Genomic DNA, 15,314 nt, shown 5'->3' with positions numbered 1-15,314 from the left:
TTCGGTCAAAAAATTACATATTTCATCACATAGATTTATAACCTTTTAAAGAAAGCATTCCTTTAACATACCTGTATAGCTACCATGGCTCAACTATATACAGGTTGGCTCATCTGTAAAGCAACAAAATATGTCTGTTCAAATTGTCAAAATCTGTGTATTGGTGTTGGTGCGAATGGTATGGAATGGAAACATAAAACTTAGCAGTTTTTGTATGTGTAAGTAAAATGTTGCCAATGTGTTGGTTTCATTTTGAGTTTGCCATCTCCTTTTTACAATCCCTTCGACCATGCAATGACATAAATAAAATCAGCTGATGAGATGAGCCAACCTGTACATAATTGAACCATGATAGCTACTGAAGTATAAAAATATCAACTCTGATATAAGAAAATTAGTACTGAATGGTAAAAAAGTGTGCATTCATTTCAAGTTTACATTCAATAAAGAGTGGGAACGGCTCAAAGACAAAGTTTCCATCGCCTTTGGCGATAAGGTGCTGTCGGATGCGAAAAAATGCGCGAGCGCTTTCTGCCGACAATATATAATGCATCCTACGGTCGACAAAGATAGACGGAGAGCCAATAGACGTGCACATAAACACAAACTCAGCGCGTCACCAATTACCATCACCGCTAGAGAAGTTGAGGACGCCATTGGTCGCGCTAAACCATCCAAAGCAGTGGGCCCAGACGGCATAGCCATGCCGATGCTTAAAAACCTAGGGAAAGTGGGTTTCAAATATTTAGCGCATGTCTTCAACCTGTCTCTTTCCACCTTTGTCATACCCGAGAAATGGAAAATGGCCAAGGTGGTCCCGCTACTAAAGCCTGGGAAACCAGCTAACGTAGGTGAGTCATATCGTCCGATATCTCTCCTATCGCCAGTGGCAAAGACGCTTGAAGCTATTTTGCTCCCTCATTTCCAAGCACATTTGCAGCTAGCCCCTCATCAGCATGGCTTCAGAAAACTCCATAGCACTACCTCCGCGCTAAATGTCATTAGCACCCAGATAAATTGCGGTCTGAATCAATATCCCCACCATAGAACAGTACTCGTAGCGTTAGACCTATCAAAAGCTTTTGATACGGTCAACCATGGCTCGTTACTGGAAGACCTGGAAGGGTCTACCCTTCCCCTATGTCTTAAAAGGTGGACCGCAAATTATCTGGGTGGTCGGCAGGCATCGGTGCAATTCAGAAACGAAACATCAAAACAAAGGAGAATTAAACAAGGGGTGCCACAGGGTGGTGTCCTATCCCTGCTTTTGTTTAATTTCTACATATCTAAGCTACCTTCACCACCGGAAGGAGTCACAATCGTTTCCTACGCCGATGACTGCACAATAATGGCCACAGGCCCAGACCCAAAGATCGATGAGCTATGCAATAAAATAAACGGCTATCTCCCTGATCTCTCCAGTTTTTTCGCCTCGCGAAACCTGTCATTGTCACCGACTAAATCTTCCGCGACCTTATTTACAACATGGACGCCCCAAATGTCGACCATATTGAACATCCACGTCGATGGCACTACGCTACCGACTGTCCTACACCCCAAAATCTTGGGTGTGACGTTTGATCAGGATCTACATTTTGGTGCGCACGCAACCGCAATTGTTCCAAGAATTCAGAGCCGTAATAAAATCCTCAAATCCCTTGCTGGCAGTACCTGGGGAAAAGATAAAGAAACGCTCTTGACCACATACAAAGCAATTAGCCAGCCGATTACGTGCTACGCGTCACCCATATGGTCGCCAAGCCTAAAAACCACCCACTGGAAGAAACTACAGGCCTGCCAAAATACTGCTCTCAGAATCGCCACGGGCTGTCTTCTTATGTCCCCAGAACACCATCTGCATAATGAGGCGAGAATACTCCCCATCAGGGAGAGAAATGAGATGCTGACCAAACAGTTTCTGTTGAATACCCAGAAACCTGGGCATCCCAACAGACATCTGATTGACGAACCAGCACCGCCTAGGGGCCTAAGGAGTCATCTCCGTAAGCATTTTGAGGAAATACGGCACCTGAGAACCCAGCCGTATGAAGCGGAAAAACACAAGCAGGTCCTTGGTGAACTCCATAGACAGGCGTCGGACCTTTATGTCGGGAATTGCCCGGTGAATCCAGTACTTGAAGAAAAATATCCAGAACTCGCAGAAGAGGAACGCATACTCCCCAGGGAAACGCGTGTCACTCTTGCTCAACTTCGTTCTGGATACTGTAACAGGTTAAACTCTTACCTATCCAGAATCAACCCCGACATACAAAATGTATGCCCTGCTTGCAATGTGTCCCCACATGACACCAACCATCTCTTTAATTGTAATGTGGAACCAACGCCTCTAACACCCCTTTCCTTATGGTCCACCCCTGTTGAAACGGCAAGTTTCCTTGGACTCCCGTTAGAGGATATTGATGACAATTTGTGATCGGTCGCGGCTATTAGGTGGGGCGAGCATTGCTACAACAACAACAACAACAACAGTGGGAACTGCTCCGACATTCACACTCTATATTTAATTATATTTTACCATTCAATAACACTCATACTTTAGATTTGAGTTAAAGTATATTAAGCCATTCAGGAATGGGAATTTATAATATGCAACCAAAAAATCACAAATTAAAAGAATGCTGAGAGAACGCACACTCAATTGATACAATCTTTTTACAGCTCTGCTGATTTGTGGGTGTTAGCATTATGGTATGGCACCATTAATCGATTACATTGATTTCCATAAGGTAGGTTGGCTCAGCCTGGTTATCTGGTTATGGTTTTGTGGTTATAAGTCACCATTAATTGGCCCTTTAGAGGGTCCCTACGCCAGTGTAATCGAAAAAAAATAATCAGCTGACGAGATGGGCCAACCGAATAATTGATCCATACCATTGTGAATGAAACTAAGTGTGATATATTCTGCATAGACGTCAAAATTCTAAAGTGATTGGATCACCTGATTTGTAATTGACTATCGCGGTCTAATTCTGTATCTCTTTCTATCACTCGCTGAAGATAGGGGGCCCTATGCGCCGCCATACCCTGCAAAAATCGTGTGACCAAAAACGTACACAGACACACGAATTTTTGACAGGGGTGACGATTTGGAATGAAAAATTATCCAAATGAAATAGCATGTTGACAAATTTAGCTTTCCCACAATGTATCGTGCTCTCTCGCACCTATTATTTTGATAGGGATAGCAAAATACGTCATTTTTGCGTGCAAAAAAATCCGCCATTTCTAATTCAGCAGAGACAACAAAACATTTGGTGGTCGAAAAATTTTTCAATTTTGAGTTTTAAATGGAATATCTCCGGAAAGATTTAAAATTAAGAGGGAGTTCTCCAGATCACATATATATATATATTTTAAAGTGCGCAAACTTATAATTTAAAAGTTATTTGGTGTTAAAGTTTGCAAATTTCTATACAAATTTTATATGTGTATACGTATATATATGTGGCAGCACAGCTTTGTAATGTCATCAATAAAATATATGTATATATATATATATATGTGCATGTTGCTACAAAAGCGCGATTGATTTAATAAAAACATTTATAATAAGTGAAAACAATGCAAAAATGAAATGTGAAATAAACAAAAATGCAATTTAAGTTTATCGTTGCCAATTTATATAGAAATGTATGTGGATTAAGGTTTTGAAAGATGTGTAAATTGTAATTTAAAGTGCTATAGAAATTTGCTAAATTTGGAAACTTTAACAACAAATAACTTTTAAATTATAAGTTTGCGCACTATAAAATATATATATTTGTGATCGCGAGAACTCCCTCTTTCATTTGATACCAAGTTTTACCCCGAACTCGAGGGGTGCTATTCTAAAATTTTCCCGAATTCACAATTATATAGCACCATGCCGCGAATTATGATAAAAGGTGGTGTGTGGAGAAACACTGAGGTAAGCATTTGACGCGACTGGTTACTCTTGGCCGTTTATTAACTAAATTGATAACTTTCAGGATGAAATCCTCAAAGCAGCTGTAATGAAATATGGCAAAAACCAGTGGTCACGTATTGCATCACTGCTGCACCGCAAATCTGCCAAGCAATGTAAGGCACGCTGGTACGAATGGCTTGATCCTAGCGTAAAGAAGACAGAATGGTCACGGGAGGAGGATGAAATGTTTTTGCATTTTGTTGGTGGTGAACGTTTCAACATTTTCCAAGGTTTGGCATTAATTTCATTTTTATAGTTTATAATTATTTAAAGGTTGCATTAGAACAAGTACATTGATTTTACGTGGCAGTGTTGAACAATTTTTGGAAGAAACTGAGCTTCGTTACATGATGCTATAGGGAGGGATGGCCTGAAGGTTTAATGTGGTCACATAAATCGTTCCCGAGATGGTCGGGCTAGCACTTTAATGGTGCTGTGTTACCGGAGCGTACCGGATCTGTATCCGGCTAAAGGACCATCACATCGATAACACTCCCCAAAGCCTTCGGGGAGCAACCTTATCGCTACAAAAACAACAACAACATTGTGTCCAAATCCCGAAAAAAAAACTATAAAATTTGTGTCAGTGAAATGATAATTATTGCTTTTGGTTGTTAGTTTTGAGGCATCGTCATCGAGTTCCTTCTGATCGTATATGCCGGTTCTTTTGCATTCTTTTACATGCATAAAGTGCCGTTGAAGCCTTCCTTACCCTCTCCTCCACATTGAGCTGCCATGACAGCTTACTGTCTAGCATCATTCCTAGATATTTTGTGCAAGGTTTCTCCCGTAGAGTCGCCCCTCCTAACTTAGGCCTGGTCCAATTAGGGACCTTGTACCTCTTTGTAAACAAGACCATATGCAACGTCATCTGCGTAAACCGTAAGTTTTTCTGGTCCCTCGTAGAATCCCCTAAGCAGTTGGATAATGACCAGCGTCCACAGCAGAGGTGATAGCACCCCTCCCTGCGGAGTGCCCCTGTCCACTAATTTCATGGCCGCGTACAATCCCCATTGCGATGTAATCTTACTGCAGTTTAACATGCAGTCGATCCATCTGGGTAAGGCTGGATGTACTTTAACGTAATTAAGACCATCAATAATCGCCCATTTAGAAAGCCCCGGCAATGCTTAAGAAGACTTCTAGAGCATATTCCTTATATTCCAGGGCTTTTTCTATGCTTATTACCACCCTATGCAATGCGGTGTCTACTGACTTGCCTTTGGTGTACGCCTGTTGTGTTGTGGAGAGCAGCTTTTCATCCACGTTGGACTTTATGTACACATCTATCAGCCTCTCAAAGGTTTTGAGCAGAAATGATCTTATGCTATTGGGTCTATAATCTTTGGGATACACGTGACCGATCTTCCCCGCCTTTGGTAGGAAAGCTACACGAGCAGTTCTCCAAGAGTGCGGTACATGATTCAGTTTATGCACCCATCGAATATTATTTTAAGCCATCCCACGACCGCCCTACTTGAAACTTGTTGCATGGCCGGACATGTACCATCTGAGCCCGGCGATTTCACCACCACTACGAGATCCTCAGTAGTGTAATTAGGCAGCATATATGAATGCAGCTGTTTCCTTACCATTACTACAGCTCGCACCCGTCCTTCCGTTTGCGCATAGTAAACGCCAAATCCGCGCGCGCTCAGTCCAGAAACCTTTCCTCCCGATGGAAGCCACGGCTCCTGGATCAGCGCGTTAGGAGGAGGAGTTCGCTCGACGCCACTTTACTGTGTTGGAGGTTTATCTGTAGGACTCGCAGCACCTTCGGGGTGACGTGGGCTACCTCCACCTGTCTTTTTTCCCTTAGGCTTTTGAGGTCCTTTTCGACTTTGCCCACGTCCAGCGTGTTAGGACTTTAATACCCGCGACTTCTTTTCCTGAGTCGCATATAAATTTTGCCTGTACCTAAGAACATTTTTCCAAGCTGAGCGTACAATATATACTCCGCCTGCTTGTTTATTTGGAAGATGTATAACTGACCTTCCTCCGTAGGCCGAGATACAGTAAGTACCTTCCAATTCTGTGTCGGTATGTTCGGATTCTGATTCTGCAAAAATCGCAGTGTATCCTCAGACTTCATCACGCATGGTATCCATACCTTAACTTTTGGTACCTTGGGGATTTGCGCTTTATCCACCATCTCAAAACGCGCGTTCGTGCCCTGCCTTTAGAGGTTTGGAACCACTTCCTCCAGCCACCGCAAGCTCGCGATGTTGTCGCACGCTATCATCTTCATACCATTATACCATCCCCCCAATCAAAGGTTGGAAGGAGCTTACTTGGTTATTCCCGCATCATCTTAAGCATTAAGCTAATAAGCTCCTTTTCTACAGATCTCCACCTTTCACTAGTCATCTGTTCGAAAGGACTGCTACATCAACCAGAGCCACAGTCAGTGACTGCTTTGCCACATCACTCATCTTCTCGCGAAAAGCCGGCGTCTTAGTGTTATTTCCCTTTGGCACCTCCGAGAAAGCCGGAGTCTTAGCTCCATCTAGCACCTCCGAGAGAGTTGGATTCTTAGCGTTATCTCCCTTTGGCTTATCTCCTACTTCCATAGTTGGAACTTCCCTCTGACTCGCAGCCTTCGAGGTAGTTGCTACCTCGCTATTGGGGCCCATCTGTCTTACAGCTTTGGGCCTACTTGTCTTGTCTATGGGACTGCCCTGCGTCGCGGCTCTGGGACTGGGCCCTTTTTGCCTCTTGAAAGCACGCTTGTCGCCTTCCGCCGAACGTTGCCTTTTCATTCTGCCATTCGACGCTTCTTCCTCCTCATACCGATTGCAGAACCGAGGGTTTCTCGCAGAAAACCTTTTGAACTGCCTTCGACCTATTTCTACCGCCTCATGAGCCCATGCCAAGCGCTCGATCTCCTCTTATGTTGGGTCCACCACTGCTCCCAAGCGTTGTACAATTCTTAGTACTGCACGGTACTTCGAGAGAGCTCTTTGCTCCGTACCCTTCTCCACTCTTCTACTCCTTTTTCATTTGTGTGCTTCTCCAATACGGAGTTCATTGTATTAGCACTACTCTCGCTCCCCGAGCCCGACGCATCGCTTAATGCGTATTTGTCGTCCTTGGCTTGCGGCTCAGTCCTCTTCTTATCATCGTCCTTATGAAAATTAGGTAATGAGTCGTTCACCTTGGTCGTACGACCACCAGCCCGACAAGGCGGGCTCAGCGGTCCAGTATTATATACGGGGAAAGAACCGTCAGCCACAGCAGCGCCCCTTACTGTGGTAAGGCCATCAATACTTCCCGAGGTGGTCCGGTATCGGGAAGGCTCCGTTCAAATACAGCCGAATTTATCCCCTGGCTACAAATCGTCCAACAGGCACGGTCCGCATAACACCCTGGATTAGGGGGTTGGCAGTTCTTGGTCACCGACATCCCGCCGCCCTCCAATGAGGCGAAACGGCGTAGATGCCAGTCCTAAACAGCTCCTCCTCATAGTCGGGCGCTATGGAGATCGGCTAAGCCCTCACACCAACGACGATTTTCGTTACAATTGCTAGTGCATACTCTCCAAGATGCAGATCCTGATCGAAAGTCACACCCCAAAATTTTAGGGTGTAAGACAGTCGGTAGGGTAATGCCATATGGTCGACATTTGGCGCGGTCATGTTTTAAATAAGGTCACCGATGATTTGGTTGGTGAAAATATCAGGTTTCGCGAGGCGACAAAACTGGAGAGATTGGGGAGATAGCTGTTTATTTTATTACAAAGCTCATCGATGTAGGAAACAATAGCATAGGCGTAGAAGCAATAGTGACTCCTGGTGGTAAAGGTAGCTATTGATATGTAGAAGATAAGCAGAAGTTTGAATATGAGTTTTTTAAGTTATAGCAAAAAAAAGCGTTGAGGATTTTTAATATCTTACCAGGTACCTTCGTACATGTTTCTAAGAATGAAGAATAAAACCTATTCAAACTCAATTTTCACCAGGACAAAGCCGCTGAGACTTCGCTATACTTTAACATACAATACGTTACCCCATTTTAGCACAACTATCATTTTCTGATTTTATTAAATTTTATAAAATGTTTCTTCCTCTACAGTTCTATTTCGGTATTGGATGGTAAATATGGCTTTCGCATTTTCTCCATCAATAACTGTGAAAAGGTGGAAGAAATCTATGCGTGTAAATCTCACATATTATCTTGGTCGAGCGTTTCTTCAATAGCTCTCTAGTGGTGATGGTGACAGCAGAGAAACCCAACTGTTTACAAATGTTACACTTCAAAAAGAATCAAAATATCTGCCATTGCGTCTACGGCTCAAATACCCACAGTATATGAATGAATCGATTGAACCTAATTTTCTGCCTAACGGATAGTATACATATTCTTCAAATCGAAAATATTGCACCAAACGAACTGGGTCTGAATACTGAAATAGTACACATATTCAAAATCGATGAGGAGGCTGTGATGATGGTATAGGGTGAGTTGTTGAATAACATACGAAAACCACTTTAACCCATCTATATATTTGCATTACAGCTAAAGCTTTACAAACAGCAAAAATTGCTGGCGCCAAGCAATTGGAAAAGGCAGTGAAGTATTCATCACAATGTACGGATGGTGTAAAGTTAGAAACTGCTGTTGTAACAGTTGCCACCGACACAACGGTCATCTCTACTTCGCCGAGTAGCGGCTCGTCCGACTATCTATCGAACACAGTATAATCATATCTTTTGCCAACACAGGTTAGCGATGTGCTTGCACAGGAAAAGATTTCAATTGGAAAACAAAAACCAATTAAGAGAGTTTATTTATTATTAAAGTATTTACTTTTCTTTATATCGACAGTATTAATTTAAGTTGCAATATCACGTACATATATAATAAGGGATGTGATACGATTGCTGTCGGAATTAAATTTGAAACCAATCAATACTCCTGCTAAGGGTTGTAGAATTATTGCTTGAATAATTAGATTTAGAACAATAATAAGTCTGACTTAATTACAAGTCGTACATTTTTAAGTTGATCAATTACGACAGCAATCGGATTCCACGACACCTTTGAATATTCTTGATCTGAAAAAAGAGTTAACCTAATTTGAATTTCTACTAAGCTTTAAGTTGTAGATTATTCAAATAATTGGAGTTTTTCTAAAGCTTAAAATTATTTTCTGCTCGCTTAGAAAAGATTTCAATTGGAAAACGAAAACCAATTAAGCGAGTTTATTTATTATTAAAATACTTACTTTTCTTTATATGAACTGTATTAATTTAAGTTACAATTTCATGTGCATATATAATAAGGGATGTCGTGATACGATTGCTGTTGGAATTAGATTTGAAACCAATCAATACTCCTGCTATGGGTTGCAGAATTATTGCTTGAATGATTAGATTTAGAACAATAATAAGTCTGACTCAATTACTAGTCGTACATTTTTAAGTTCATCAATTACGACAGCAATGGGATTCCACGACACCTTTGAATATTCTTGATCTGAAAAGAAAAGAGTAAATCTAACCTGAATTTCTAATTAGCTTTAAGTTGTAGATTTAAATTGATTCAAATAATTGGATTTTTTTCTAAAGCTTAAAAGAGTTTTTTCTAAAGCTTAATATTATTTTTTTGCTCGCTTAGAAGAGATTTCAATTGGAAAACAAAAACCAATTAAGCGAGTTTACTTATTATTAAAGTTCTTCTGTTTTATATGAACTGGATTAATATAAGTTCCAATTTCATGTACATATATAATAATATTGAAAATAATAAATATTGAAAATTAAATTTTTTTGGTTCATATTTTATTCATATGGCTGGCTGCTCCAGGTAAAGTAAATCTGCAGGTAAAATTCACGTTATATGGCGGTTATATAAATGGTAAAACCGCAGTAAAATTCATTGTCAAATGACTCGAAAATGTAGAGTGAAATGACGGAAAAATGACCGCCATTTGACGAGCATTGTGACGTGTGTGAGCAGCACAGTACTATGCTCACATCCTATAGGTGGGAGCGGAATGCACGATCACATTAATAGAAACGAAACGGAAAATTTGGTCAAAAAACCTAATCCACCCATGCAAAAATGACTATGAATATAACCGCTACAGAAGTCACAATGACCGTAAAATAACTAGTAAAATGACGTGGAGCGTTTTTGCAGGGTATTGAACACCCTGTGAAAACGCTAAAAAGTAGCCATATTGGACATCTTGTCAAGCAGTTGACAGATAACACAAATCACACACAGAAGATTGTGCATTCACGAGTTCAAAATTGCATTGTTCTGTGCATCTACGTCACACTTGACTGCTTCAGCGAATGAAAGAAAGAGAGAAAAAGCAAGAGCTAAAGGAAAATGACGTAAAAATTGCTCAAAAAAAACAGCTGAGCTAATGTTTGCATGCGCAATGCGCCACCTCCTATAATTCCATCATGGAGGTAAGATAAGATATCACCCTTAGTTTGATTCACAATGATCCATACCCTTACTTCAACCTGGCCATCCCTAACTATTAGCGGCAACACTGCTCGTATGTGTTTGACAGTAGTTCGCAACCCTACAAGACAGGTACCCGTTACCTAATCGATTACTTAGTCGTCACCAATAACTTGTTCACCAATTATCGTCTTAATGACTTTTACATTGCTGTCGTTAAAAAGGTAACGCATGCGCTCCCTCAAAATAGTGTACGTGTGACTCGCTTTCTCGCTCTTACCTATTGTGTTTTCGACATTCCTTCTCGCTCGATGTTATTTACATTTTTAAGTTACTTCATCAGTTATGTTTACGTTATCGTTAACCAAAACATATGCAACAACAACAACACGGGTAACTGGCCTATCGGTTACCCGTATCGGTTACCTTCTGTCAAGTCGCTTTTTCCATGAATGAAACGCGTCCTTTATGTTCAGATAATATTTAATTATAAATAATTCATATATACAATGTTTTTTTACAATTTAAATTATTCCCTTATTACTCTTGTGAACTTTACATATGTGTATATTGATATGTACAAGCTAATTAAGTACAATAACGTCTACTTATAGCTGTGCCCTTTCTGAAACTTTCGAAGCTCAGTGATGATGCCCAATTTTTCCTGCGCTGGTGGTGTTGTTCAACATCAGTTTGCAGAGCCATGAGTTTTGTTAGATTTACAGGTGATATTGATCCTTTGGTCTTGACCCTTTCCCATAGTATGCTTGTTAGCGCCTTATCTGTGGTACTAAAAAGGCGGGGGGATAGTTGTCGCAGTTTTCTTATAATTTGAGCAAATTTATGTTCTTCCTTCAGCCACAGCTGGAATATTGCTATGCGCACATCTTCAAAATGAAATTACCTAGAATGAGAAGGAAACTAATATCAGAGCAAATACATATATCGCTCGCAATCAAATTGGGAAAGAATTCCTGAAAATATCGTCCCAGACAAACAGTTCACGTGAATCACGTATACTCCTACAACAATGATATACTATAATTAATTAAAAAGCTGGTACAGGGAGGATTGGAAACACGTCCTTTCCAACCGTCCGATAAAAGTGGCTCATTCTACTGAGCTGCTAGCTTTTGGGTTGACCGGAATCAAATGCATTCCGACAGCATACATAATAAAACTGTAATCATACGTCTTGGAGTAGGGCAGGATTGTGAACACGTCCTTCCAACCTCCCAATGAGATGACTCCAAGACTCGCCCGTTGGGACCACCAGTTTCCGTGCTGATCGGAATCTCATGCATTCCGACCCCCAAACGCTAGAAATTCTATTATAATTAAAATGTATTTATAATTTGTAATAATCTAAGTTTTAGGCTTAAAACGCCGTAATAATAAATAATAATAATAATAATAGATTAAAGTTTTTAATATATTTAACCCGAAAAGTGTTCTATAAATAGGGCTCCACAATAAGCTCTTTTCTGAGAGGCCAAAGGCAAAAGGAACTCAAGGAGATTTCAGATAACTATAATCAGGGGTACCCGAAGATACTTCGCTGTTGCATTCATTGATAACACAACATTATAACAAGGGATAATTGATTGGATGTTACGAAGGAAATTAGACGTGCTACAAAAACAAACAAATGCAGATGACTGTTTAATTCAACAACAACACCAAGAACAACAACAACTGTTTAATTCATTATCCGAAGTTCTTGTATGGACGTGCAGTATGAAAAGTGCAAAGTACTGCTAAAACTGATTTCCCCAAGTAGCCCGGGAACGTATTGATGTGACTACGCCTATCCTTCTTTAGCAGCAGGGTCTAGAACCAATTCCCTGTTGGACAGGAAAATAAACGTTTGGTTATCTCCAAGTTGATCATATGCTATTACAGAATATACTCGTTTGCTGCATCCGACCAGTACATCCAACTTTCTCAGATTTTCTGGGCTCAGCAAGGGTATCCTCCTGAATGGTGCATTTGTTGCACGCTGCTGCCTGGCCGCTCACCCAACATCATTCTTTAACAGCCGAGGCTCTGGCGACCCCATGTTCCTTATGGATCTACATTTGAAGGCGCTTAACTAGCTGACATCGCTTACTTAAACGGTTGATTCTAAAGTAAAAACCAAAACAAGATATAGGTTAGGTTGAACTGGCGGGTTCATGACGAGCTTACATAGACTGAATAAGTCCGTAGTGTTACCAGAAGTAACCAAGCTAAAAATCCTATCAACAACCAGGACATGGTATAAAATACCTCCGTCCTCTTGACAAATACCTGAAGCTTCCTAGAACTTAAGCCACTTGTTGCTTCTAGATCTGACAGCTGTCAGCTGGAGTCTTAGCCTGACAAGCGCAGGGCACGAGCACAGAACGTAATCGATCGTTTCCTCCTCCAACCCGCACTTCCTACATCTGCTATCACTGACCAAGCCTAATTTAAAGGCATGTGACGCCAGAAGGCAGTTTCCAGTAAGAATACCCGTCATGAGTCTACAGTCTACAGTTTAATGATAATGAAAATATAAGAATCAGTGTTTATGAATAACATATTTTAATTAATCTCTTACAACAACGTGATCGGTGGCTACATCGCCATGTAGATAGTGTGGTGTTCCACCTTGTATAAACGTAGGTACTGTATGTGGTCAACCGTGCAAATGGACATAAGCAGTAACATTATTCACATAAACATAGCTTGGTATTTGTGCAGGCATCAATATAGCATACATTGGTCCAGTTCGGTGTGCACCAGCCACTGGTACAAACACTTTTGAATCCATAGCTTTCATATAGATTGGATGTCCAGCAGTGCTCCGGTTGTGCCAAAATGTAATGGGCTGCTCCGTATCTTGGTACGGCTGTATAGGTATATGCGGGTGCAATGTATTACTAGTCTGCTCAAGATCGTATGGTACATAGATGGCTCGAAGACGCCAGAGAGGATTGGAGCCAGAGCCAAAATATCAGTAACTCTAAAAGCACATCCGAGCATTTTCAAGCGGAAGTATTCGCCATAAGTTAGTGCGCTAAGCTGAACCTTCAGCGCTGATACCCCAATGAAACAATTGCCATACTCAGTCAGGCAGTCAGGCCCCAATAAAGGCATTTGCGGCGTTCGAAATAAAGTCAGCACTGGTCCTTCAGTGCGTAGAAAAGCTAAACATTATATGTTGAGCTGTGCTAATCGGAATCTTCATGCATTCCGACAGCGTCTTTACTAAACAAAGTTGAGGGGTGATTGGATACACGTTATTTTCAATTTCCAACATCCAAAGACATGTTTAGCTGTGTTGATCGGAGACTAATACATTCCGACAGCTTAAAATACAAATATAATTGAAAAATATAAGTTCCAAATTTTGTTGCCTTAAGCTGGGAGCACTGGAGGATTGGAAACGCGTCCTTTCCAACCTTCCTTAAATGAGTGGCTCCCAGACTCGTCCCTTTGTCACGCTAGTAAATATGCTGATCGGAATCACATGGCATTCCAACAGCATATTCAATAGAAATAAGTGATTATAACAATGAATTGTACTTAGTAGTTTAAGTTTTAGGCCTAAACAGCCGTAATAATAAATAAATTAAATTAAAAAAATAAATACTCTTGTCAGTTTTTCACGTGCAAGGGATGGTTGCATCGCACAGGTTGCTCTGGGCTAGATTCCAAAATCCAGCGTCCTCGTAACTTTTATAAATCTTTTGTGGCTCTTGTTGTTCACAGCCTCATTACATTATAAGGAAATACGGCACCTGAGAACACAGCCGTATGAAGCTAAAAACAGAAGCATGTCTTCAGTGAAGTCCACAAACAGGCGTCGGACCTCTATGCCGGTGATTCCTGTACTCAAAGAACAAAACTAGCAGAGGAGGAACGCACTCTCCCTAGGGAAACGAGAGTAGTCACTCTAGCTCAACTTAGCTGGGTAACGTAACAGGTTAAACTCTTACCTATCCAGAATCAACCCCGACATACAAAACATTGTCCTGCTTGTAATGTGTCCCCACATGACACCAACCATCTCTTTAACTGTATCGTGGAACCAACGCCTCTAACATTCCTCTCATTATGGTCCACCCCTGTTGAAACAGAAAGTTTCCTTGGACTCCCGTTAGAAGACATTGATGACAATTTGTGATCGATCGCACCTATTGGATGGGACGAAGCACTGCTATAACAACAACAGCAGACGGACAACCCGGAAAGAGGCAGCAACTGTATGACCCATCGATCCCGAGCTGTTCCTGGCAGTTGGCTCACTCAATAAATGCCCCTAATAGTAGCAGGGAGGGAAAGAGAGAACACTGGCGCAATATGCCAGGCCTAAGTCAATCTAAGTTACTGTTAGGGGGTTAAAGCACAACTCGATATAGGGCATTAATAGGCTTCTCAAAAAGATAACCTAAGAATCCTAACGGCTATTCTTACGAGACACTGTGGACTGAACAGTCACATGCAAAAGCTGGGTATAATATCGAGCAACACATACCGATTTTGTGATGGATCAGCAGACGGCGGACATATCCTTCTAGATTGCGGCGCAATTTCAAGACGTAGGGCTAAGTTTATGGCCTCACCATGGCCAGAGCATTCCCACATTTAATCTCGCAAGCCAAGAACACTGCTGGGGTTCATCAAGGAAGTCAGATGGGGTCACACTGAAATGACAGTCCTTGGTCGGGAAAAATCCCGAGTCGCTCCGGTACATAGAACCGACTGCCTTGGGAAGCGTAAGGTCATTAAATCCGCCTCGGCACATTTCATTCCCGCCGGGAGAATTCCCGAAATCCGGCCCACTTCCCGGCGGAGGCCGCAAACTTAGCGAGAGAACGTGACCTTATAAGACAGCTTGACCCAGGCGACCCCCAAATAAGGGATATAAACCAACGCATCAGATTGCTTGTAGATGAACACAAGC

At 41.5% G+C, this 15,314-nt stretch overlaps 1 protein-coding gene across 2 annotated transcripts; it reads left to right on the top strand.

The window, feature by feature from the left end:
* The first annotated feature begins 3,185 nt into the window (after nt 1-3,185).
* On the top strand, nt 3,186-9,711 carry LOC137250314 (cell division cycle 5-related protein-like). Of its 2 annotated transcripts, XM_067782894.1 has the most exons (5): nt 3,260-3,278; nt 3,880-3,928; nt 3,990-4,197; nt 8,039-8,423; nt 8,483-9,711. In XM_067782894.1, the coding sequence occupies exons 2-4, from the start codon at nt 3,884-3,886 to the stop codon at nt 8,161-8,163; spliced, it is 378 nt and encodes a 125-aa protein (XP_067638995.1). In that variant the 5' UTR covers nt 3,260-3,278; nt 3,880-3,883; the 3' UTR covers nt 8,164-8,423; nt 8,483-9,711. The 2 variants fall into 2 exon arrangements, with proteins under 2 accessions (XP_067638996.1, XP_067638995.1); XM_067782895.1 differs by having other exon boundaries at nt 3,186-3,928; nt 8,483-9,710.
* Nucleotides 9,712-15,314: the final 5,603 nt, after the last annotated feature.

The sequence above is a fragment of the Eurosta solidaginis genome, chromosome 4 (assembly GCF_040869045.1).
Source record: "Eurosta solidaginis isolate ZX-2024a chromosome 4, ASM4086904v1, whole genome shotgun sequence".
In the NCBI taxonomy this organism is placed as follows: Eukaryota; Metazoa; Arthropoda; class Insecta; order Diptera; family Tephritidae; genus Eurosta; species Eurosta solidaginis.
The sequence above is the reverse complement of the archived record's forward strand: the minus strand, read 5'-3'. Positions and strand labels throughout refer to the sequence as shown.